The 24,775-nt window shown below is 45.8% G+C and overlaps 1 protein-coding gene across 1 annotated transcript in view; it reads right to left on the bottom strand.

Annotated features, from left to right (window-relative positions):
- Ctnnbl1 (catenin beta like 1) overlaps window positions 1-24,775 on the bottom strand; it is a 185,449-nt gene that overhangs the window by 108,366 nt on the left and 52,308 nt on the right. Inside the window, exons 4-5 of the mRNA XM_028861754.2 lie at window positions 15,935-16,074; window positions 2,308-2,405 (exon numbers count right to left, since the gene is read on the bottom strand). Coding sequence (XP_028717587.1) covers window positions 2,308-2,405; window positions 15,935-16,074 — 238 coding nt within the window. The remainder of the gene's footprint in view (window positions 1-2,307; window positions 2,406-15,934; window positions 16,075-24,775) is intronic.

Genomic DNA, 24,775 nt, shown 5'->3' with positions numbered 1-24,775 from the left:
GCTCACAAATGTGCTACTCTATTGCAGGGGACTTCCAACTGGGAAAAAGACCAAGGCAATAACTGCAAACTGCATGCCACAATAAATTCTGCCACGTGCCCTCTAGCCCCTGCTCCAGTGATTCCGGGCTTCTAATACTGGCCCCAAATTAAAACTATGAAGACAACTCAACCCTTGTAATATGAGAATACTTATCAAACTTCTTCCTCAATGTGGCACAAGGGCGAGATAAACGGAAGCCCACTGGCCAGCTCTGCTCACTGATATTTACTGACGGCTTCTGAGTGGTAGCAGACAAGCAAATAATATATTGGACTCCAGAATGTTCAGTGTTTGCGATTCACAAAAGCTCCACCAGGATAAAGCTGTAAGAGTCAAAAATCTTAAAATAATATAATCATAAGAAACCCTACACAAACAGGAAATCCTGCACAGCAGCTACCTAATGGCTCCCAAGCCTGAGGACGAACTGTCTCCTTCCAGACAGACAATCAAATCTTGGAGACGCAGCCTTTGTCGGTGGGCTTGGCAGCACGGAGACACAAAGGGGCTTTTGTGTGAACTGCTGCTTCGGTGTAGGTTCACAGCCGCCGCCTGGCTAGCTGCTCCTCTCTCATCCTCTCCATTCACACAGGCAAAGGACGGTAATTAAAACCGGCCCAGGGACTAGGCAGGAAGGCGCACACAGGGCCACCGTAATTAACCTCTGGAAGGTAAGACTGCACAAATGACACTGTGGGGACACAGTGCGGGAGGGAAGTGCCACAGCCTTCCTACAGATGCTCCTCAAAACAAAAGGCCACCCCAGAAGAATCCTTCCCTTTCTGTACTGTGGTTCTAAGGAAAAATAAAGGTCCCAAAGCCCATCAAAGCGGTAGCTCGCTCTAGGAAGGAGCTTGAAAGGAAAAGAGCCATAGAAATTTCCATGTTAGTTGCATAGGGCCCTGCTGGACTCCAGCCGAGTTCCGAGACAGTCCTTCATCTCCAGTGCTCCAGTGGGTTCACAACCCCTCCACTCACCACATCAGCAGTGTGCTTGATGTGGGGAAGATCTGGTGTTGAGAATACTAAGGGAGGGGTAAGCTGTGCTGCAGAAGGCTCTCCTAAGCACCAGGGTTCCCAGTCCAGCTACCATGAGTCCACAGGCTGTGGGTGGGGCTAGAAGGCCCCTTAGCAGCACTGTATACACCTACCATGAGTAGCTGCAGTGGTTTCTAGGAAATAAGAAAGTAGCACTTGCCACCATTCTCATGAGAGAGAAGAGGCAGGAGAGAAAAGAAGAAGGGGAGGACCAGGGTCCCAAGGAGTGAGTGAATGGAGCTCCCATCAGGATAAGAGGCTAGACCAGATCCACTTCCACCACTGGCTAGCTATGGTGCCTTTTCAGCCTGGAGCCCTCCCTGATCACGGGTAAGGATCAGAACATACACGCTTTTGTTTCAGTGGACACTGGCCTGGCTGAGAGGCCCAGCAGGAGGAGTCCATATGTCTCTGGGCTTCCTCCTATGTCAAGCTGGGACCTGGTGGATGGGCTTGCCCTGGCACTGCTTGCATAATGGCTGAGGAAGTGAGTGGAGTCTGAGGCTTTGCCTTGCATCACACATGGTGATGCAAGCCTTTAATTCAAACACAGAGGAAGCAAAGACAGACAGGGATCTGTGAGTTCACATCTCTGAGAGTTTGAGACCAGTCTAGTCTACATATCAAGTTCCAGGCTAGCCAGGGCCCCATAGTGAGACCCTTATCACAAACAAACACACTAAACTAGACATGGGCATGGATGTGGTTCTTATCTATAGGAGATCTCAGGTTTGCTCTTGTGCTTTTAACATTCTCCAGTCTCCCTGATAATTGTGTAAAATAAGGAACACTATGCATCTTTGCTGCAATTATAAAGCTCAAGACAGAAAGCAAACATCTGTGAGATCTCTTTGTCAAAAGATTAGCAGCAACCCAGCGAGAGAGGGCAGGACACAGAATCAGAAAGCAGAGGCTAAGATTCCAGCTCTGACCACAGAGATGCTGCTCTACCTCTCCTGTGCCTCAGATTCCAAGAGGATGTGGTGAGGGCTAAGCAGGGCTAAGGGAACCAGAAAAGTCTGCCTAAAGCACTTAGTTAAGAGATGCCGAGCTTCTCCAGGCTCTCCCCTCAGTCCCACAGGAGAAAGCCCCCCACCAGCTGCATTTCTACAGGTTCCATGCAGCCTCAACCCAGAATTCTACAGAATTCTACCACTTATGCACAGTGGCAAGGATAAGGCCAACACCTTCACAATCCCAAGAACCCCAGAGGTATGAGCCACTTACCAGAGCGTCGATGAGGACTTCTGCCCCTTCTTCACTCTCGTGGAGGGTGTCTATGTCTGTCAGCTCCTGAAGCAGATCAACCACGGCTATGGACACATGTGACGACTGTTAAGGACATCCCAGGCACGCTGAAGCCCTACTGTCATCTTGTGCAGATTTTTTTTTTTTTTTTTTTTTTTTGCTCCCTTTGGTTCACCAGCCACTTCATCACAGCATATCTTTTTGTTTGTTTGTTTCTAGACAGGGTTTCTCTGTGTTGCCCTGGCTGTCCTGGAACTCACTCTGTAGACCAGGCTGGCCTTGAACTCAGAGATCCACCTGCCTCTGCCTCCTGAGTGCTGGGATTAAAGCCATGTGCCACCACTGCCGGCTATCACTGCATATTTTTAACACACTCAGGTTTTACTATCATCCCTCCTCCTTCAAATGGTCTCAGTGAAATGCAGCTGATCCCCTGACAACCTAGTTTGTACATCTACTGCATCTTCATAAACTTCCAAGCTTTAAATAGATCATATGGAGAAGCTGCATTTCCAGCATCTTTACCCTCATCTCTTAACTTCAGTTTCTGAGACGCAGCATGATTGGACCTGCCTGGCACAGTTGTCTAGCAGGGAGGCTTCAGAGACCAGGGCAAGACAAAACTGCTGGAAAATGGAGAGGAAAGGGTTTCTGAGGGGCAGCACTGGCTCCCAGCTGCATGCCCCTCAATCCACACAGAGGTGGTGAGCAATGGGACTGGAAAGAGGGTACTCGCTTAGCAGTGCACACTGTTCTTGACAGGACCCAGTGAGGTTCCCAGAACCCACATCAAGTGGCTCACACTGCCTCGAACTCCAGCTCCAGGGATCCAACACATTCCTCTGGCCTCCACAGGCACCTCCACACATATGGCCCCTCCCCAAAGACATAATTAAATTCGTAAAAATGTGTGTAATGGAATCTAGACATGGGAAAACAGGAGAAAGAGAATGAAATATAAGCAAAAGGAAACATGAAGGCGGGGAGTAAGGAATGATTTTTGAAACTAAAAGGCAGAACTAAGCTTTCTTTCCCTAGAAAAACTACCATTCTCTGTCTCTCTCATCTTGCTCACATAACCTGAATTTACTGAATGTCCACAATTAATAGAGTACCACAAAGGGGTAAAGACAAATCTATTCACCATTCTGGTCCTCAGTCCCCTCATCTGTGAATGATAATCAGAGACATTTTAAATCACATACCTTGGACAGTAAGTGACATGCATCAGAGGAGGACGCAGATGGTGAACTGTACACACCCTGACACCCCGGGAGGTTAGGACACTGCTAAAAAGACACTGGTCAGAAACCAGGCAACCACAAAGATGGGCCATGCAGCTAGGAAGCAAATCCACAGGACCAAGAGCATAGCTGCTGGAATTCACAAAGCCGTGGAAGAGGAAGAAGAGAGAACTAGGGAGAAAGTTCTAACTAGAAGAAAAGGCTGTGTAAGTGGGCCGGCCAAGCGGCTCAATGGGTAAGAGCACTTGTTACACAATCGTAAGGATCTGAGTTCAGATCCCAGTACCCAAATAAGAAATCAGGCACTGGGGTGGAAGGGAGACAGGAGGATCACGGAGCTTGCTGGCCATCAGCTTAGTTCCAGCTTCAGCAAAAGACCCTGTATCTTAGGAACAAGGGGAGAGGGGTAGAGCAGGTCACACAATGTCCTCCTGTGGCCTCTATGAACACGCACACAGGTATCCACAGCACACGCACATACATATGATAAATACATTAAAATACTTTTTCTTTCTTTTTTAGAAAGAGAACGAAAACGCAGTAAAGAGGCAAGCTTGGGCCTGGGCGGGGGAGGTACAATGCATGCTGTGAGAGCTGGGGTCAGGATGCACAGATGGTGGGGAGGGGCAGGGAGCCAAGCCTGAAGGGGGAGGACCCACCCCAAAGCTGCGACACAGAGTGCAGAATCCAAGACAAGGGTAAGCCAGTCTAGCCAGGACAGTTTCACTAGCAACAGAAAGAAAAACACAAGAATGGCAAAGTGCTGACTGCTAACTGATGGTCTAGGGACTCTATGAGTATCTTTTGCTGAAAGAAAAAAAAAAAAGGAGGTTTACTGACTAGATGAGCGTCATGAATAAGTAATTAAACTTTTTATGTCTCTTTTACTCTTAAAGGTGATATTTACCCAAACCACAAAAATGCTACAGACAGTATAATGAGCTTAAAGGTCTTTGGACAGAAATCTTTCACGTTTTATAAATGAAGTAACCAGAAAGCTGTTGACACAAAAGACCATGGGTCATACTTGACATACAGTAAATCCAAATATACAAGTCATTTCAATTAAATTTTTAAAAAGCTAACAAAGTAATGCCTAGGAACCCCAGTGCTATCCTGCGAGCAGGAATCAGTAGTTTGTTTTTAGTGAAGGCCCAAACAGTCATCATAAAGTCAGCATTTTAAATATCATCATTGGACCAGGGACCAAGCACTGAGTTCTCACAACAGTGTTACACAATCAAGTTTGGTCCTCATTTCACAGACAAAGATAAAGTGTAGAGAGCTTATTACACCCATAGGCACAAGCGCTAAGGGAGCATCCAGGGTCATAATTCCTGACCACAGTCATAACAGCAAGCCGTGCTTTTCACATGAATGCATGGTTCAAACATGACTGGACTCAGGCAAATCCTGGTTTACTGGTACTACTGTAATCACAAGAAATAAAGACCTGGTGTTTATTTCTACCATGAATTTTTAAAAGTCTTAGGAAAACAGGGGAAAATGTTAATAACTCCAACATTTAAAATCTCTCGAAAAGCTCTTATGTATGACAGTCCATCCTCATGCTTAATTAAAACGCACAACAATATCCTATCTAGCCAGCATCTACCCGAGCACCCATTCCCCACCCCTCTATCCAACCACAATCCATCCTTCTCCCCCTCCCTCCACTCACCTTTATTGATCCATCCCTCTATCCATCCATCCCCTGTCCATTCCCACCCCTATCCACTCCTCCAGCCCCTACAGAGCTTTCTATCCACCCACCAACCCCTTCCTCCATCCACTGACTGCTCTATCTATCTACCAGATGATCTCTCCACCCACCCACTGACACCTTCACTCATCTACCAGTCACCTGTCTACAGGATTAGGATCTGAATCAGGTGTGCAGTAAGTTTCATCATCCCACCCTTTGAACAGCAGCATGAATAATTACTTATAACTATTATGTATAATTATTCATAAAACAGACTCAAAACAAGGTAGAATATAGGTGGTCACCAACTTACAATGGTTTAACTTTCGATTTGTTGACTCTACTGAGGTGTGAACGGATATGCACTCTGGAAACTACAATGAGACTTTGGAATTTTATCTTCTCCACACTATTACCAGGCAGTACAATATTCTGCCTGATGCTGGGCAGCAACCATAAGCTGTAGCTCCCGGTCAACCATCTGATCATGAGTGAATGCCCCATACACCACACACATTCTCTTGCTTGGCTACATGTGATAACCTAGGAGTACTACAGACATTTTTGTCTTAATATATTTCAACTTAGTGATGGGTTTATTGAAACACAACCCTACTGCAAGTCAAGAAGCATTAATGTATCTGGTGGGTGACAGATGAATCAGCAAAAGCTTGAGGTCATGGTCATTACAGTCTTCTTTGCATTTATGAATTGGATGGTCTGATAATTAACACCAGCCATATAACGTTGCACAAGTCCTTTTATTTCTTTATGGCTTGGCTTCCTTATCTGTAAAATGTGGGTGATCGTCTCTGCCCAGCTAATGTCCTTGGGTAGCTATATGAAACAAAAGAGGCCAGATCTACCAAAAGTCGTGTAAGTTAAAATTCAGGAAATAAGAAAGTACTAAAAACAGGTGGACAAACAAGTGTCCCTCTAGAACCTAGAGCCATCACTGTGGACTTCATTCTTCTGACAGCCTCCACAGTCTAAAACTAAAACTAACAGTATGGTCTGCTTTCTGGGTCACACTGGGTTGGAAGACTAACTTCTGTTTCGCTTCTAAGGGCTTTGGGGTCAGATCTACCGCAGCACACACTGCGTACAGTGCTCTAACACAGCACACACTGCGTACAGTGTTCTACCACAGCACACACTGGGTACAGTGTTCTACCACAGCACACACTGGGTACAGTGCTCTAACACAGCACACACTGCGTACAGTGTTCTACCACAGCACACACTGCGTACAGTGTTCTACCACAGCACACACTGCGTACAGTGTTCTACCACAGCACACACTGGGTACAGTGCTCTACCGCAGCACACACTGCGTACAGTATTCTACCACAGCACACACTGGGTACAGTGTTCTACCACAGCACACACTGCGTACAGTGTTCTACCACAGCACACACTGGGTACAGTGTTCTACCACAGCACACACTGGGTACAGTGTTCTACCGCAGCACACACTGGGTACAGTACTCTACCACAGCACACACTGGGTACAGTGTTCCACCACAGCACACACTGGGTACAGTACTCTACCACAGCACACACTGCGTACAGTGTTCCACCACAGCACACACTGCGTACAGTGTTCCACCACAGCACACACTGGGTACAGTGTTCTACCACAGCACACACTGGGTACAGTGTTCTACCACAGCACACACTGCGTACAGTGTTCCACCACAGCACACACTGCGTACAGTGTTCCACCACAGCACACACTGCGTACAGTGCTCTACCACAGCACACACTGGGTACAGTGCTCTACCACAGCACACACTGGGTACAGTGCTCCACCACAGCACACACTGGGTACAGTGTTCTACCGCAGCACACACTGGGTACAGTGTTCTACCACAGCACACACTGGGTACAGTGTTCTACCGCAGCACACACTGGGTACAGTGTGCTACCACAGCACACACCGCAGCACACACTGGGTACAGTGTTCTACCGCAGCACACACTGGGTACAGTGCTCTACCACAGCACACACTGGGTACAGTGTTCTACCACAGCACACACTGCGTACAGTGTTCTAACATAGCATACACTGCATACAGTGTTCTACTGCAGCACACACTGCGTACAGTGTTCTACTGCAGCACACACTGCGTACAGTGCTCTACCACAGCACACACTATGTACAGTGTTCTACCGCAGCACACACTGGGTACAGTGCTCTACTGCAGCACACACTGGGTACAGTGTTCTACCGCAGCACACACTGCGTACAGTGTTCCACCACAGCACACACTGGGTACAGTGTTCTACCACAGCACACACTGCGTACAGTGTTCTAACACAGCACACACTGCGTACAGTGTTCTAACACAGCACACACTGGGTACAGTGTTCTATCACAGCACACACTGCGTACAGTGTTCTACCACAGCACACACTGCGTATAGTGCTCTACCACAGCACACACTGGGTACAGTGTTCTACCACAGCACACACTGCGTACAGTGTTCTAACACAGCACACACTGGGTACAGTGCTCTACCACAGCACACACTGGGTACAGTGTTCTACCGCAGCACACACTGGGTACAGTGCTCTACCACAGCACACACTGGGTACAGTGTTCTACCGCAGCACACACTGGACATGGATGATAGGCTTCTCCACTGCAGTTACAATCTCAACTGCACAAACCAATAAAAAAGGACCATTGTCTTCAAGATTCTAATTCTCTCCATGCTTACTCTTGATTTCTCGGAATATTTTCTTACATGTCATGTCATCTTTAAATACAAAGTTTCCATTTTCATAAAAAATAAATTTTTCCAATACCAATCTCTGAAGTCTCCAGAAGGAAGATGGGGCCCCAACAACTCTACCCAATCCAGAATGATGCCATGGTAATCATCATCATACTACACTTCTTGTCAGAATTTCAGACAATCTTACCCATTACTCTGAGACTTGCTGCGGAATCTACAGTTAGTGTAACTGAGATTTAACTCTGAGCTTTCTCACAGTACCCAACAGAGATACCATCACCCCCCTAAACAGCATGAAGCAATTCTAAGAAAACAACGCCCCTTCTCCCTAAGGTTTCAAATTTCTCAGGGTTATGGATGATGGTTATAGGGTTGGGGGTGTAAGAAAATATTAAACTCAGTATTCTCCTTAAGAAAAGAAAAACTGTCTCAAAAAGGGGGGGGGGAATAGAATGGATAGGTATAAGATATTATGGTAGATTATTATATATACTAGTAAACAAATTTAGTAAAATAGCAGCCTTAGATAATTTGCACTGTTATGGATTCTTATAAGTTGATACAAATGTAAACTATTTATATATTCCTATTTAAATAATTTGTATATTGATATAGAGACACAACTATATTTGTTATAATGTACATATATTTCTACTCTTATTTGAAATATTTATATATTGATACAAATGTAAATTTATATCTTTCATACTGTATGTATGTTCTACTTCTGTTTAGGATATTCTGTACACATATTGATATATATTTAAGATTATTGTCATATTGCATATCGCACTATACATTCCTACCTGTTATAAATATCTTGTGTATTGTTATAATTTTGAAGTCATCATCCCTTACCGTACATTTGCTTATAGACTGTTTACCTTGTTTACATGAAGCTTTAGTTCTTAGGTTATTTTGGTAGATAAGACTTATAGATTTATAGTCACCTATGCTTGTCATCTCTATAGTTATGTTAGTTAGGTTATCCAGATTTACAGATACATAGATGGATAGGTAATCTTCAAACACTTCATAGACCTAGAGAATATGGCATTTAAATAACTTAGAATTCTGTTGATGTGAGACACAATTGCTCCTGGCCGCACCAATTTGATCCCGAGAGAATGTTGGGCTTCTAAGACATTTCCATTTGGAAGTTTGTCTTCTTGGTACAAAATGGCCTACTGGGCAAAGAACTGCCCTTGCCTTGACGGCTGACAATACGAATGCTGTCCTTCTGGACAAGTGGGACACAAGGAAAAGTGACTTCTGAACTCTGCCAAGACAGGGTAAGATGGTCTTTCAGAATTCCTGCTTCTGAAAATGGTCTGTCAGATACTCTAGGCCTGTAGCCAATTTGAATGCACCAACAATGCTGAGAAACATTAGGTGACTGTCCAGGCTGCCAGCTGTCTCTGTCTACTCTTGCAAGATTCCCGAAAGTTGCTTGTATCCATCTTCCATTTCTCAGGTACCATTATATTCCTTCTCACGTCTTTGATGGGACTGAACACTAGCAGTTATAGTTACACCTTTATATGTATATATTATCTTAGATAGAACATATTAAGTATTAGATTCAGGTTCTTTAGGATAGGACACCTTTTGGTATGATCTTTGTAACATGCCATTTACCTACGCTCTAGACTTCTCTGGATTTTAGTATGTGTTTCTTGCTTGATATTGTTCGCATTGGTTGTAGTTCCATCTTATCTAGGTCATTATCCCTCATTACTCCTGGACAATATTTGATAACCATTCCTTTGTATATAGTCTTGTATTAGGTTAGAACCTTCTTATTTAGACAAAAGGGGGAGATGTAGTGGGTAGCCATTCCAGCTTTGATCTGGAAGTTCCAAGCCCCATTGAGGCTTCGGTAACTATCACACCTACAAGGCAGAGCCAAGAGAGGACCCTGAAGATCCGAGATCCGGATGCGCCAGATCTCTTGGTTTCTGGACCCTGGATACTGGAGGTCGACCAAGCAGAGTTCTCCAGAGAACACCGCCAGACTGCACTACACCTTTCCCAGGCCCTGTAAACTATCCATTCACTTGTGAGTTACCCCACAAAATAAACCTCCCTTTTAACTATGTGGAGTGGCCTTAATAATTTCACCAATAGCACAAGGTAAGAGTTCTCCCATCTAAGTATAACAGGAAAATGGAGAGTTTATTTGAGGATGACTAAAACAGTTTGCCTGCTTTGTTTTGTCTTCATAGCCTATTTAGTCATGTTGAGTAAAAAGACCACCCCATTTGCTCCCCCTGTATCTGCCCACTTCCAGGGCAATATGTTTGTATAAAGCAAAATGGAAAAAACCAGCTGGGCATGAATAGCTCCTAATACAGAGGCTTTTAGACAAGAGTGGTGTTTACTCCTGTTGTGTGTTTTGGCTCTAAATATTTGGTTTGGGGCCTGATCCTCCTTAGTATTGGTACAGAAACTGTTAATCTTATTAATATCCACAGAGATGTGTCCACGAGGAACAAAGTTATTAAAAAAGAGGAAGAAGAATGAGATGCATTGAACAGATGGCTTTTTAAAAGTCATTTAAAAAAGACAAACCAGTATAAATTCAGAGGATATAAGTGATTTAATGCAGCAAATGCGGTTTTCTTTAATAAAAGTGTTTGTTTTCTTTGTGGGTCGGGTAGTGATTAGATATTGCTAGATTACAGATGGATTTCAAACCCAGACAACATGGTTCTCCCCTTTGAAAATAGCAGCACAAGGTCCCCCAGACTGGATCTTGATTCTTAAATTTATATTGACGCTAAATCAAACTATACAGAGAAAGCATACGCAGTTAACACTGAATGCCTACTAATGCCAGTAGGCACCAGCACACCACAATTAGGATTCCTGCTACAGTATCCAAAGCAGACCACAATGACCCTAACAACCTTCTGAAGACACAGGCTTCCTCATAGCTAGCAACAAGATCAAAAGTTTAATTAAGAGGGCTCTAGTTCCCTCAATTGCCATTCTAGCTCTTTATTTTTAAGCCTCATCTAAACATGTTCTTCAGAACACACTAACTGCCTCCAGAAACAAGAGTGACTTATCAGTAAGCACTGTCTAGGAAGTCAGATAACACATGCAGAAATAAGTCAGTTCTTCCTGTTGTAACTCTGAGTCAGGAACATCAGAATGAGCCGGGCTCCTAGGAGAACAGCAGCTCAGGACGCGCGTGTGTCTTGTTAGACAAGGCTTGCCGGAGAGCAGCGGAGCGGGAACCAGCCCCTCCCAGTCCAATTAGAAAAAAGCCCCTGGGCAGCTCAAACCTTCCCAGCCCCATTCTTGCTCATTAATGCTGGGTCTATAACACAAGGCACCCTAGACTACAGTGCACACCCTCTGGGATAATATGGTGTCTCAGTCAGTTGGTTCCACTTTAGCATTCCCAGATCGAACTGCTCAAGTTCAATTGATCCCTGTTGGTCTAAGAAAAACATGTCTGCTCCTTTTCCAAATTCCCACAGTAACTCTTCATAAACAGCAAGGACAACCCCACAAGTTCTTTGGCTTGCTAAAGTCTGAGCAAATACTAATTTAGAAAACCAACGTTAGGTGTCCTTCCCTAAAGCTGGCCACACAAAAAGGAGCTGCCCCATTGCCGCCAGGGACCACTAACAAGTTTTTCCCTTCCTGCACGTCCAGTTACCGTCACAATGAGATTTCTCTTTTCCTGAATCACAGGAGCAGGGGAGGTGGCAGAAGAAATGAATTCAGTTTAGATGGCCTGAGCCTTTTTATTAAAGGACAGGGCACTTCACTGCAGAGCAGCAGGCAGTTACCTCCTTTCCTTCTTTCTAAATAAAGGAATCTATGGCCCTGCTCTCCCGACATGACTGTGGTGACCACAGGCCTGCAGCATGGGAAGAACAGCCGCTTCCACTGTCCAGAGAGGAACCACTGAAACATACCGGAAACGCCCTCATCCCATCCGAGGCGTCCAGTCTGTAAGCCCCAGTTCCCGAACAGCCCCAAGCCAGGGATCATGCTCCCTCCAGAGTTCCGAGGGCATTTTCTGAGCACATGGCACCAAGGGCACCTCCCCACCGTCACCAGGCAGTAATCTGGGTGCTCTGCACACCGTCTTTTGCTTCCTAGTGAATACAACGTGCTTATCACACATCGCAGAACCGGGAGGAGCCAAATCTATTTTGGCGAGGCCACACTGACTGGCCACTCGATGGAGAACATGGCAAACAGCACGGTAACAGGGGGCTTACAAAGCGGATGCTACAGTGATTTTTTTTTAATTGTAGCAAAAGGGATGACCAGCTACCATCTATGATTTTACTATTCTACTTTTTCCTTGTTTTATTTCTCTTAAACCTGGCTTACACTAGGCTATAACCAAACTGTTGTTTGGCAATACCAGCAAAGACTATCTTTCACACCTTTGGCTTTATTTTCTGTAGAAGCTCTCCAAATGAGATTCGGGGACCGGGGAGGGGGCAGGGTGTCAGTACTCTGAACATGTTCAAATAATTTATGTTACAAGAAATTATTTTAAAATGCAGTATTTTTGAGAGGGCAACAGCTGTTTGGTTCCACTTCATGCTTTCTCTAAACACATTTAAAGGAACCCTTCTTGCCCTATAAGGTGGGTCCCTGCCCTCTCTCCTCACAGACCAGAGTCGCATACTGCAGCCGGCCCCCCTCCGAGGCAGGCTCCAGCCTCTGGGGAAAGCGCAGACAGCTGACAAGTCCTCACCAGCGGCAGTGGTGCAGAAAGCCGGGATCAACTCCGCAGCGGCTTCTCACGCTTGAAAGGACTGAAGGACGAGGCACAAGCTGTTGCCTCCCATCCGCTGCCTCTTAAGGTTACACCAAACCAGACTCGGATCCAATTAAAATCCCCATCATTTATGTTTCCTCTGAGAAGGACAAAGCAAAGATGACCTGTGCTTGCTGGGAACACAACCAGCCATGTATGGTCCTGGGTGATAAATGAAGAGTTAAAAAAAGATTAAAAATTGAAGTCATGACAGCCATGAAATTGTTTATTCATGGTAAGGTGTTGCGGGCAGTTACAGCTGTACAACAGTAAACTGTTAACAACCGTTTCCTGAAGAATTTCCATTATAGATCACAGATCAGATAAGACCAGAATTGGGTGTGGCATTGGGGGAGATCACCCTCTGATGCAGCTGGTATGTTAGCTGCAAGTTGGGAGGGCTCCCCTTTCCCAAAATCACTTTCAAGAAAACTTGTACTTTGAAGAGGATGACATTTACCCTAATTGCTGCATCTAATTAAAATTAAGGTAATTAAAAATATTTCAAATGCACTTTAAATGTGATGTAGGGCATAATTAAAAATCAGATTTTAAAAAATATCATTAGGGCAGTTGGGTGAGGCTGGCAGGAAGGGGTGGGGAATGGCTTGGCTCTGGGGAAACAGGAGGGAAATGGCAGTCTGTCAAAGACATTACAGGGAGATATGGTTTTTCCCTTTAAAGACCAGAACGCACCAACAGGAACATCTGTGCCCTTGCCTTTCCCAAGAACGTGGATGTCGAGCAGCGCGGCTCATGTCAGTCTTCTCCCCAGCAGGACGGGCGGGCCAGTGAGTCAGAAATGTCAGCGGCTTGCAGTGCTGCTGCTAGTGTTTGAATGAGCAGGAAGAGAAGAGAGGAGGAGGGCCACCGGTCCCAGAAACCAAACAGGCAACTCTGCCTTCACACGCAGAGTGACAGATGACTAAGCAACTCCGCCACGGGCACAGTGAATCCCACTGCCGAGACAGCAGGCAGGCATGCTACAGGGAGTGCAGGGGCCCGGGACAGGCAGTGCCAGCCTCGCCCACCAGACAGCTGCCCAACAGCTGGCTCGTCAGCTGCCTTGCGAGCATCAACACCAGAGTTCAATCTCCAGAAACCACACTAAAAAACTGGGTGCAGTGGGGTACACCTGTAATCCTAACAATGTCAAGACGGAAGGTGAAGGGAGGCAGAGCCCTGAAAGCGTGCAGGCTACCTAGCCTGGTCTGCACGGTGAAGTTAGGCTAATGAGGGACCCTTTCTCACACTAACGGTGGAAGGTTCCTGAGGACTCCACCTGAGGTTGTAGTCTGACCTCCACACATGCCCGTGCCCTGCCCCCACCACACATACAAGTAAAAACAGTAACAAATGGCAAATGAATCAGACAGAGCAGGAGACTAAGTCTGGTGGGACTCTGAAATTTATTCTTCAGTATGTAAACCACAAGGTGAAATTACAGCTAGAATGTCAGTCACTGAGTCTCCCCTTGAGTAGGCCAGTCTTGGATCAGGTAACCTGTTACAGACAGAACAAATGTTTATATCCCTGCCCCGCAAAGTTCTATGTTGAAACCTAATTTCCAGTGTGATGACACTTGGAGGCAGGGACTTTGAGAAATGAAGAGGCCAGAGGCCTCCTCGGGAAGATCAGTGTCCTCATAAAGAGACTCAGCAAGCTTTTCACCTTCTTACCACAAGAGGACATAGCAAGAAATGGCTACCTGGAACCAGGAACCCAAATTACCAGACACCAAAATTGCCAGAGTCTTGTTAAACTGCCCAACACCAGAACTACAGGAAACCATTTTTTTAGTCATTTGTGAGCCACTTGGTCTATGGTACTTTGTAACCGCAGCCCAAGTTGCCTAAGACAAGGCCCGTGGCATGCTTCTGGGCTAATGCTACCTAAGCACCTGCAGGGCAGACGGTGCTGAGGGCTCAACACCTAACAGGCACTCAGATGTGCCTCTGAACGAACCTGTGGGAAAGCTCACTCAGAAACCAGCTGACCCAGAACCCCACAGCAAACCCTGGCAGTCATCAATCCGGGGACGGGCTGAGTCATTCTTAACAATAACAGTCTACATAGCATCAGAAATGGCTTAAGATTGCCCTTCAAGAAGCCACATTAAAATTATTCACTGATTTATTTCTGTGAGAATTATCAGTCGGGAAAGAGCCTAGTCAGACATGCTCTCAGGAGAGAGATTACCAGAAGATGAAAATAACACGGTGCAGGGGCAGATTTCCTGTGAACAGCACTCAGGCAGACTCACTCCACTGTCTCTTACCTTTGGAAGTCTGGATTCAAACAGAGCTAGAATGTGTGTAACGAACACAACCCCACACACAGCACATATACACCTACACTGCAGTGACTGCACATGCCAGCAGAGACCACGCATGACATGCTTTGGAAGTCAGGACATAGATTTCGTGACACAGAACACTATCAAGTGCCTACTGGGCGCCAGGAGCTATGTGTGACAAGTTAGGGTCTCTGACTTCCTTAATAACACAAAGGGACAAGGTTGTCAACTCTAGCACTGCAGGTGAAAATACCCAATTTTACAGAAAATGAGGCCAGGAATCAAGGCTCACCTTGTCTGTTTAGGTCTACTGCTCATTCAACAAATAGGAAATACTATTTACTGGGCATCGATACCCAGTCTTTTTTAAGGAACTAGAAAATAGTAGTGGACAAAACAGACAGGCTTCCCTATCCTCTGGACATCCTGACAAGCATTCTGCCATGGTTCACTGCCTCCTCCAGCCTCAATCCACAGAGCCATCTGTTAGTAGAATGATGTCTACATCAACACATTCAAATCTGTCTGGTCTTGCCTCAATAAGGAGCTTCTAAATTCTGATCTGGGAAATTAGTGCTGTTGGTGTATGAATGGTATGTTCTAGTACTAACAGAGACCAGGACAATTAGGGACCTGCTCAAGGCACATTAAGAGATAAAGTTCAGATTTTGAGATGAGTAAAGAGCAGTGTGTATTTCAGGATGGGAGAGAATCGGAATGGAAACAGACGAGCAGACGTGACAGCACCCGTCAGCAGACAGGCAGGTGGAGAGGAAACAGCTCTTCCCGTGTCCGCCCGCCCGCCCGCCCGCACAGATCTGAAGGATATCTGTGTTATCATGTCCCAACAAGCCGAGCAGTGACTGCACAGCACTCAGCTCCACGAGAAGGTGGTACAGGTCCGGCATGGTGGCCACCACGTGCATCTCCTGAATGATGTCATTGAGGTCCAGCTCGGATTCCATGAACCTAGGAGGGAGAACAGGACAGGGTCACTGAAAGGCAAGGGGGACTCTTGCATGCCAGAGCAAACAGAAGCACAGCTAGACTGACACAATCTGTCAAAACGTCTACAACAGACCAACCAAGAAGTACACTCATCCAGACATCACACTGTCACACAATTTCCTCAGGAAATCGATTTCCTCATTACAAAAATCAATCTTGGATTCAGATCTCATTACAGGGGTCCCCTTACTCCTACAGCCCCAGCTGCCTTAAGGCCCTTGAAGCATTCTGCAGCAATAAATGATCTGCCCTCCAGTCCGATGGATTAGCTACCTTACCCTTTTGGGTGCGATTCGCTTGGAGGCCCTGGACTGACTATGGCCTAATCCAGAGAGGGAGGGTTCTTACTCCCCTTCGGATCAAGAGGCAATTATTCTCCTCACCCACACAAAGGAAGAGAACGAGACACTGCAGCTTCCCCAACAGCCACCCTCTTCCTTCACGCCACGTCTGGTGAGATGAGACAGGCCACAGGTCAGGCGGCTCTGGTCTCTGACATTCTGCAGTCACTGCCCCCTGTCACTCACATGTCTACCCTGAACCTCCTCACAAACCTCTGTCCACACACAGGGAACAGGGCTACTTTGCATTCCCTCTGCACGCCCTCGGCAGTGCCTGATGACTAAGGAGTGCCTGGACGTCTGCTCTCAGAAGCAGATGAGCTAATGCAAGTGCAGCAACTGAGCGATACCCAACCCAAAGTGACTGAGAGGACACAAGGCTGGGCTTGAACCCGGCTCAGCCACTTCCTTGGTGTCTCTATGTGTCGCTTTCTTCAGCTGTAAGGGGGATAATAATGGTACCTGTCCTACAGGGTGCTGTCAAGTAAGAGTCAAAACACACAGGACACAGCGCAGAGTCCAACTCCTAGGAAGCTTGCTGCTTCTATGCTGGGCCACTACCATTACTCTGAGTCCAGGTTCTCTTCTGGAATGTATGCTTTGAACAGACAGGAACTCTAGCTGTTGTCTCTTATATCCACAGATGCCCATCTCACTAAGTGGAGGCCACCAAAAAAGCGGGGAGAGGGAGAAAGAAGGAAGGGAAGGAAAGGAGGGAGGGAGGGAGGGAGGGAGGGAGGGAGGACATAAGCAGGGCCTGTGGAAGCCACAAAGGATTCTCATCTTCTAGATGCTGAAGGTTAAGCAGACATTGGAATCAAGAATCCATAAAGAACAAAATCTAGAGAGTATATTTTATAAAATACTCATATTAATACCCCTTGCCATTGTTTTTCCTGCCATTATTTTTAAGCACTTACATATATATTTTATAATTATAAAATATTACTTTTCACAGAGAACTGAGAAAAGAAAGGCAAGCTATTTAAAAGTATACAAAAGTCATCCATAATCCTCTGAGCCAGAAATAACCACTGATGATATTCCAGTATGTTTGGTCATTTTTCTCAATTCTTAGCCTTTCACCCACAAAGCAAATCTCTGTGGTCTATGCTCAATTTCACTGCTGCTGTTAATACCAGCTAAACATTCTTTACAACAGGAAGAACCAATTCCTGACAAAGTGCTACGGGTCGCTCTCCTTCTCCCAAGAAGCCCTCACTGACTGTATCACTCTCCCTGGTGCTGAGCCTGGCCCTGGCTTCCAAGTTCTTCTTGAGACAGTGCTCCAAGAAGGGACTGCCAATCAATCAGAGTGCGTGGGAGACTGTTTATCAGATGGTGGTAAATCATCAATTTTAAACAGCTGCATAGTAGGCTCGCTCGTGTTGGTGTACTGTAATTTATTTAAAGAATTCTCCTCTCTCAGACACTCAGAGTTTCCAGATTCCCCCTGTAACAAATGGCATGTAGCTGTCTGTGTGCATTCACAATCACTGTGTGGGGTAAATTCCCAGGAAAGAAAGCGCCAAGTCCAGGAGCGTGCATGACTTCACAGATTCTGATAAAGTCTGTCAGAATGCTAACAACCATGTTTCAAGGGCTGTTTCCTCCTCCCCCTTCCCAAGCAGTAGTAGCTACTTAAAACTGGCTCCAGTGCAAGACAGCAAGGAAGGCTCTTCAAACATTCTGCATTTCTGATTTTAAAAACGGTTAACAGTTTTCTGTTTACTATTTCCATTTATCCTCTACCCATGTTTAAACTAGGGTCTCATCCTGCCTCCTAATTTATAAAATGCCCTCTATATCTCTTAATTTACATGCTATGCTTTTTGGACATACTGGTCGTTATTTTTAATTATCAAAATAAAAGTTTTCAAAACCTCAGGTAGTCACACCTTTGTCTTTGCCAACTCTATTTCACATGTACATGAGTGAAGTTTTTCTATGGGAAGATCAGATGCGTTATGTCTTATGAAATCTGTTTTCACATGCCAAAGGGCCAGGTCAGCTGCCACAACTCCATCATCTACCCTTCCCTCCCATCTGAAGAGGTGTCATCTACGACACACTAACCTATGATGCACACTGCCATCTGTTTCCAGCTTCCCACTCTGCCTCACTGATCTGTTCACAAACTCTAGAGCCTCCACATTCCCACACTGCTGCTGCTTTCATCTGCTGTTATAAAACACGCCTTGTCACTCTTTTCCAGTTAAGTTTTCTTGCCTTCTCTTACCTGCTTATTATTCAAAGCAAGTTCTATAATTATTTTTAATCAAGATTTCCCAATATCACTTTTTAAAGGCTCCTTCTTCTGTGCTTGCAAAGAGATCATGTTTTTAGACCATTCAGAATTATGGATCTGGAGGGCTTGTGCAAGGCTGGGAGTGTGAATCCAGGGCAGATGACTTGCCTGGCCCACAGAAGGCCCTGGGTTCAATACCCAGCACGCAAAAGGAAAAGAAAACTGCACTGACGTCAGGCATCAATGTGTGGGGTGGTCTCAAAAGAGCAGGAAGTGCAGAGGAGCTTGATGACCCAATCAATGCAGATCATGAGACGCTCCTCCAGGGCAAACTACTTCCTGCTCACCTCTGCTCTCCGGCACCTGCCTCACTCACTGTGGCCACAGAAACTACCACAGTGCCTGTCAGAGGGAAGAACAAAGGCAGGCGCTGTCTGCCACAAGTATGACTGTGACTTGAGTCTGCTTAAAAGCAGACAAGATAAAGTCCTCACGCTGACTGGATGACCCTAGAGCTCGGTGACATCTGTTTCAGAGCTGTACTTCGGGGGACAGAGAAACTGATTCTGGGAAGTAACCAAGACTTCAAGAAGACACATACCCTCTCACATGAGAGAATCTAATGCAATTCTTTTTTATTCTTAGGAATCTTAAGAATCAGAATTGCTGAAAGGTGGAATAGGTTTCTTTGCCAAGTTAGATCTTTGTCACTGGGAAAGATATAAAAAAATAAACACCAGCCCAGGACGATGACACAGACCTTTTAATCTCAACCCTTGGGAAGAAGAGGCAGATGGATCTTGGTGAGTTCAAGACCAGTTTGATCTACATAGTGAGTTCCAAGTCAGCCAGGGCTGCACAGTTAGATTTTACCTCAAAAATAAAATACCCCATTAGATGTGTTGGTAGGTACCTGCAATCCCAGCCCAGGATTATCACAAGTTCAAAACCACTGTGGCTACATAGAGAGTTCAAGAGCAGCCTCAGCCACACTTGGAGGCCTTGTCTGAAAAACCAAAAGCTGGGGCATAACCCAGTAGTGGACAGCTTGCCTACTGGGCGCGGCGTCCCGGTACCCAACCTTAGTACTAAATACATAAGCCAACAAGGAGACAGGACAGCCAAGGCTTAGACAGCAGGAGGAACAGACTGTCCCTTTGTCCAACTTCGCAGTTCTTTCAAATGTAAGATTTAGAAGGTCAGAACACGACTCAAGCAAAACAAACAGCAGAAAAGCAAACTGTAAGTACATCACAAAAGTCCTACTAGGCGCAGTGCTACATGGGTAATGAGAAATACTTGGACTCAGGGAGGATTACGTGGGTGTGACCAGGAGCCATGTGCCAACAAGCATTCACAAAACCTGCACAGATGCCAGTCATTGGTCTAGGTACAGAGAAGACTGTAACAGACAAGATATCAGGCCAGGGTCTCAGAGCTCTCAGCCTACCATGAACGTAAGCCACCCATTATACACTAGTGAGTGTACGGATGTCCAATGCTGCCCAAGAGGCACCACTGGAGCACCCAGTGTGGTCAAAGACAGAACGCTAACTACTTACTTCTAAATCTTGATTTCCTTATCTTCCTGGTTGAAGGACAGTGAAGATTTAAAGAAACAATACATAGAAAGTGCCTAATAATATTGTTGGCTCACAGCAGCTGCCTTGAGTCTGTTATGTTATCAAAAAGACAATTCTCTTCTGTTTCTGCTGACCATGTACAGCCCACTCACTTAAAGCACACACTATTATTTGCAGAAGGCTGTCTTCAGGGAGCCAGCACAGCTTCAGCAACACATGACTCACAGCCAGGGGAAGGGTTGGGTGAGAGGTGATGGGAAAGCAATAGAGCAACATATTAAAACAGTAACCAGGCAGAGATGGGGTCACGGACTCCATCTGACAGGACAGAAAATGTTCTCCTAGTCTGCCCATGCTCATTTGCTTCAGACAAGCAAGATGTTCTCCCTCAACCATGAGAGTGAATATTAACAAATGACCTCAGTGTTCAAAAACACAGGACTACAAAACCTAGCGAGTCTTAGATGCAGTCATACTAGCAGCCATCACTGCAGAGGGACCATGACGATACTTCCAACCCAATTAAAACACCTGTTCTCAAGGTGTGGTCCCTTGATGTGGCTGAAACAGTGGGAGATCCCTGGGGGAAGGAGATGAAAATTTTCCTCATTCTAAGTACTATCAGCCCTTTTCACACTTCTTCTTTCACCAGAGTTCACACCATGGAGTTTTCCCAAGGTCCACACAACAAGGGATATCATCCGGTGTGTGTGTGTGTGTGTGTGTGTGTGTGTGTGTGTGTGTGTGTGTGTGTGTGTGTGTGTTGTCTATGGCATATGCAAGTGTGTGTGTTACTGTGCACACCTCATACCTGTGTGGATACACAGAGGCCAGAGGAGCATCTCAGGTGTCCTGATCTGTCACCCTCCATCTAATTCCCTTGACGGTCTCACAAACTGAGACGGCCTCAATCTCCAGTGATGCTCCTGTATCTGTCTCCCGAAGTGCTGGTGCTACATACAGGCCCATGTGCAGGCCTTTCACGGGGATGCTAGCAATCTGCACTCAGGCCCTCGTGCTGGCACAGCAAGTGCTCTTACCCAGTGAGCTGTCTCCCCAACTCCTAGATCATTATCTCAATGGCAAGTCACACACTTGCATGTCCTGGTGGTCGCCACAATTTCTTAAGAAAAGCACGTAGGGTACTCAAAGGAGAGTGCAAAGGGGCCGTGAGACAAAAAAAGGCTGTGAATCACTACACTAAACTATCCCGTCCCTGTGAAAATGTAAAGAGCTAAGGCCTACTACAGAAGCGGCACACTCGAGGGTGTGATGTTTGGGACAGAGGTGACAGCACCAAGAGGCGGCTGCAGGTGGAAGGCGGCCTGTCGGCTGACTCGGGACCCCAGACAAGTAAGAACAGCCCTGGGGAGGCTGTGATCAAAACGACACTCACACGTACAGGAAGATAAATCTCAACTGCAAAGTCTCATTCACATACACAGGAGCAATTTCCATCTTAATTGCCCCTCGCTGATCTGGAGAATTATGGAAGACGTCATACCAGCAAGAATTCAGGAACTCGGGATTAAAGCACAAGAGAGTTTCCTAACTACTTTTTGACACAACAAAAAGTTCTTTATGGTAATTTCCATTTTTATATGTTCAAAATTTAAACTAAAATAGCACATAAACTTCTTTTCCCCCGAAAGGCACACACTGTTTAAAGAACATAAACCTCTTTCTGAAAAGCAGCTTATCAATGGCCCCACCAGAGAGCAGTGGTACCTAATGAGAGGCCAGCAGCCACAGCTGCCATGACTTCACCACCCTCCAATGCAGCTCAATGGCCGCCTAGGGCACAAAGGCAATGCCGCCTTTCCAGGGCACAAATCGGATCTCACATTTTCAGTGTTATCAACCTGCAGCACAGCTTCCTCCTGAGGGGTCCTTGGCTTCCAGGCCATAGGGATATAGTAAGATGCCAAAGACTGCACGGGAGCTCTCGTGTTTACTGAGCACCTGCAGCCCAGCAGACACCCCAGCAATGCCACAGGAACAAACAAGACACAACCTACACCCAACTGCAAGAGCCCAACATGGAGAAACAAGAAAGCAAACAGCACAGGTGTTAAAGAGCGGCCATGTCTACTGTGAGAACTGGGGAAGGAAGGGACAGAACAAGTAGCTCGGAGTAGCTTTCAAAGATTCCAGTTGCATGCCCTTCAGTCTAGGTATTCAATGTCTAGGAATTCCTATAGAAATATGCAAGCACAAAGGTATGTATATACACAAGGAAATCTACCCAGCACTGCTTATAAAAGTCAATGTTTAAAATGATCTAAACTGTTAGAGATGGCTCAGCAGTTAAGAGCACTGACTGCTCTTCCAGAGGACCCAGGTTCAATTCCCAGCTCCAACATGGTGGTTCACAACCATCTGTAATTCCAGTCCCAGGGGATATAACACCCCTTCTGACCTCCATGGGTACCAGGCACACATGTGGTACACAGACAAACATGTAGGCAAAACACTCATATACATGAAATAAAATAAAATTTTAAAAAATTTAAAATAACCTAAAGTCCATCAATACAAAAATAACTAAGTATATTGTGGGATTTCCTAACCATGAAATACTGTGTACCTGCCAAAAACAAAAGGCAGATAGACACTAACAGGAAAACATTTCCTGTTATATAAACTCAAATTTGTGTAGGCTGAATCTTTGTTCAGTAGAAAACAGTCTAAGGGCATCTTCACAGAATTGGTCACCAGGTCAACTGTAGGTACTGGGGTAGTAGTAGGGTTAGTACAGTGAAGTGACTTCCATTTCTTATTCTATTTACGCACTGAAACTACTTTTTACAATATCACCCATCTATGTGATAATGGTGTAATCAAATGCACACACACACACACACACACACACACACACACACACACACTACAGTGTGAACTACTTCTGTGCGGTGGAGGTCAGCACAACACCAGAGATAAAGCAGGTGCCGGGAAGCTGGGCTGAGATCTAGCTGCTGTTACAGAGGGCTGAGTCTTCCCTGCCCTGTCCCTTCACCTACAGAAAAGGAGAATACTGAGTCACAACAATGTCTCCCAGGCTTGCTTGAAGACTCTCTACCCTCTACATACTGGGTTTTGTGTTTTCTCATTCCCTCCCCTGCTTCTCATCTTCTGGAGCATATGTGTGTGCATCTGTGTGTGCAGGCACACATGCCATGATGCACACACACAAATCAGAACACAACCTTAAGTGCTGTCCTTTCCTTCTCTCTTGTTTGAGACGGTCTCTTATACCCTGTTGTACGCACCAGGCTAGCTGGCCCATGAGCGTCAAGGGATTCTCCCATCTCGATGTAGGAGCTACCCACCCAGCTTTACATGAGTTCGCAGGTTCCAAACTTAAGTCCTCACACTCGTGTGGCAAATATTTTACCCTCTCCACAGTACTGCTTTTCACTCAAAGCTAGCTGCATGCCTAACACAAGGCCCAGCCCCAACACTGCCTTTCCTGCGAGGTCCTCAACAAAGCATTTGCTCCTTCTCCTCCTATGTCCCACAGCAGTCTGCTTACATCTCTACCTGTGTATTTCCTTCTACCTCACATTAATAGTCAGTCTCCCTAGTAACCTACAAACTCGAATGCAAAGATCCTACCATCCAACTCTTAATTGCCTCAGGGCTTTGGGCCTATTAAAATTCATTAAACCATTTATCTAGGAAGGGAGAAAGACAGGGAAGAAAACAGATTTAGAACTCTAAAATCTATACAAATCTTTAATCCTTTTTAATTGGGATTCAAGATTGAAAGATCCCAGATCTCATACTATGGCATCTCACAGTTAAAAAAACAGGAGCATCTAAGCAGGTGCGGAGATGCAAACTGGCCATTGTTCTCAAACCCCCCAATAACCCAGTTAGTTGCCTCACACAGAAGAGCTTGTGACATTTCCCTGCACTAAAGCTTTCACCTGGCAGCTGTGGGTGGCATCCTGGGGGCACTGAAAGAACGATGTAAGAAAGAGTTAGCAAAGTAGGGCTGTTCTTTAGGAAGCCTGCTTACAAGGCTGACTCAGAGCCGGCAGCCGGTCCTGAGTACTAAGGGTGCTCCTAGACCAGGCTATAACACCCCACAGCTGCTTGTTTTCTTGAAGTCTGGAATTGTGGTGGTTCTGGCTGTCAGAGAATGCAGACCTGCCCAGTCCTCAAGTCAGCCTCCCAGGATATAAACACACCAGTGCAGTCCACTGCTGGAAGATGCAGCGCTGTCTGTCTGCCCTCTCCCAGTGGAGGGAAACAGGAAGCCTGGACACAGATATCTCTAGACTGTAGATACACATTTCTCCTAGCCAATACCTTTGTGGACTCCCGCCATAATAAACCATAGCCCTTAGCATCACTGACTCAAGTCCTGTGTGTCCTTCCAGGGACTTCCCAAACATGTGGGCCACCCTGGGATCCTGATCAAAAGGCAACAAAGCAAACAACAAATTCAAAAATGTGAAAACAGGCCACCAGGGAGGAGAAGGGGT

Source organism: Peromyscus leucopus, chromosome 4, assembly GCF_004664715.2.
Source record: "Peromyscus leucopus breed LL Stock chromosome 4, UCI_PerLeu_2.1, whole genome shotgun sequence".
Lineage (NCBI taxonomy): Eukaryota > Metazoa > Chordata > Mammalia > Rodentia > Cricetidae > Peromyscus > Peromyscus leucopus.
Note: the sequence above shows the minus strand (reverse complement) of the source record. Positions and strands in the feature narration are given on the sequence as shown.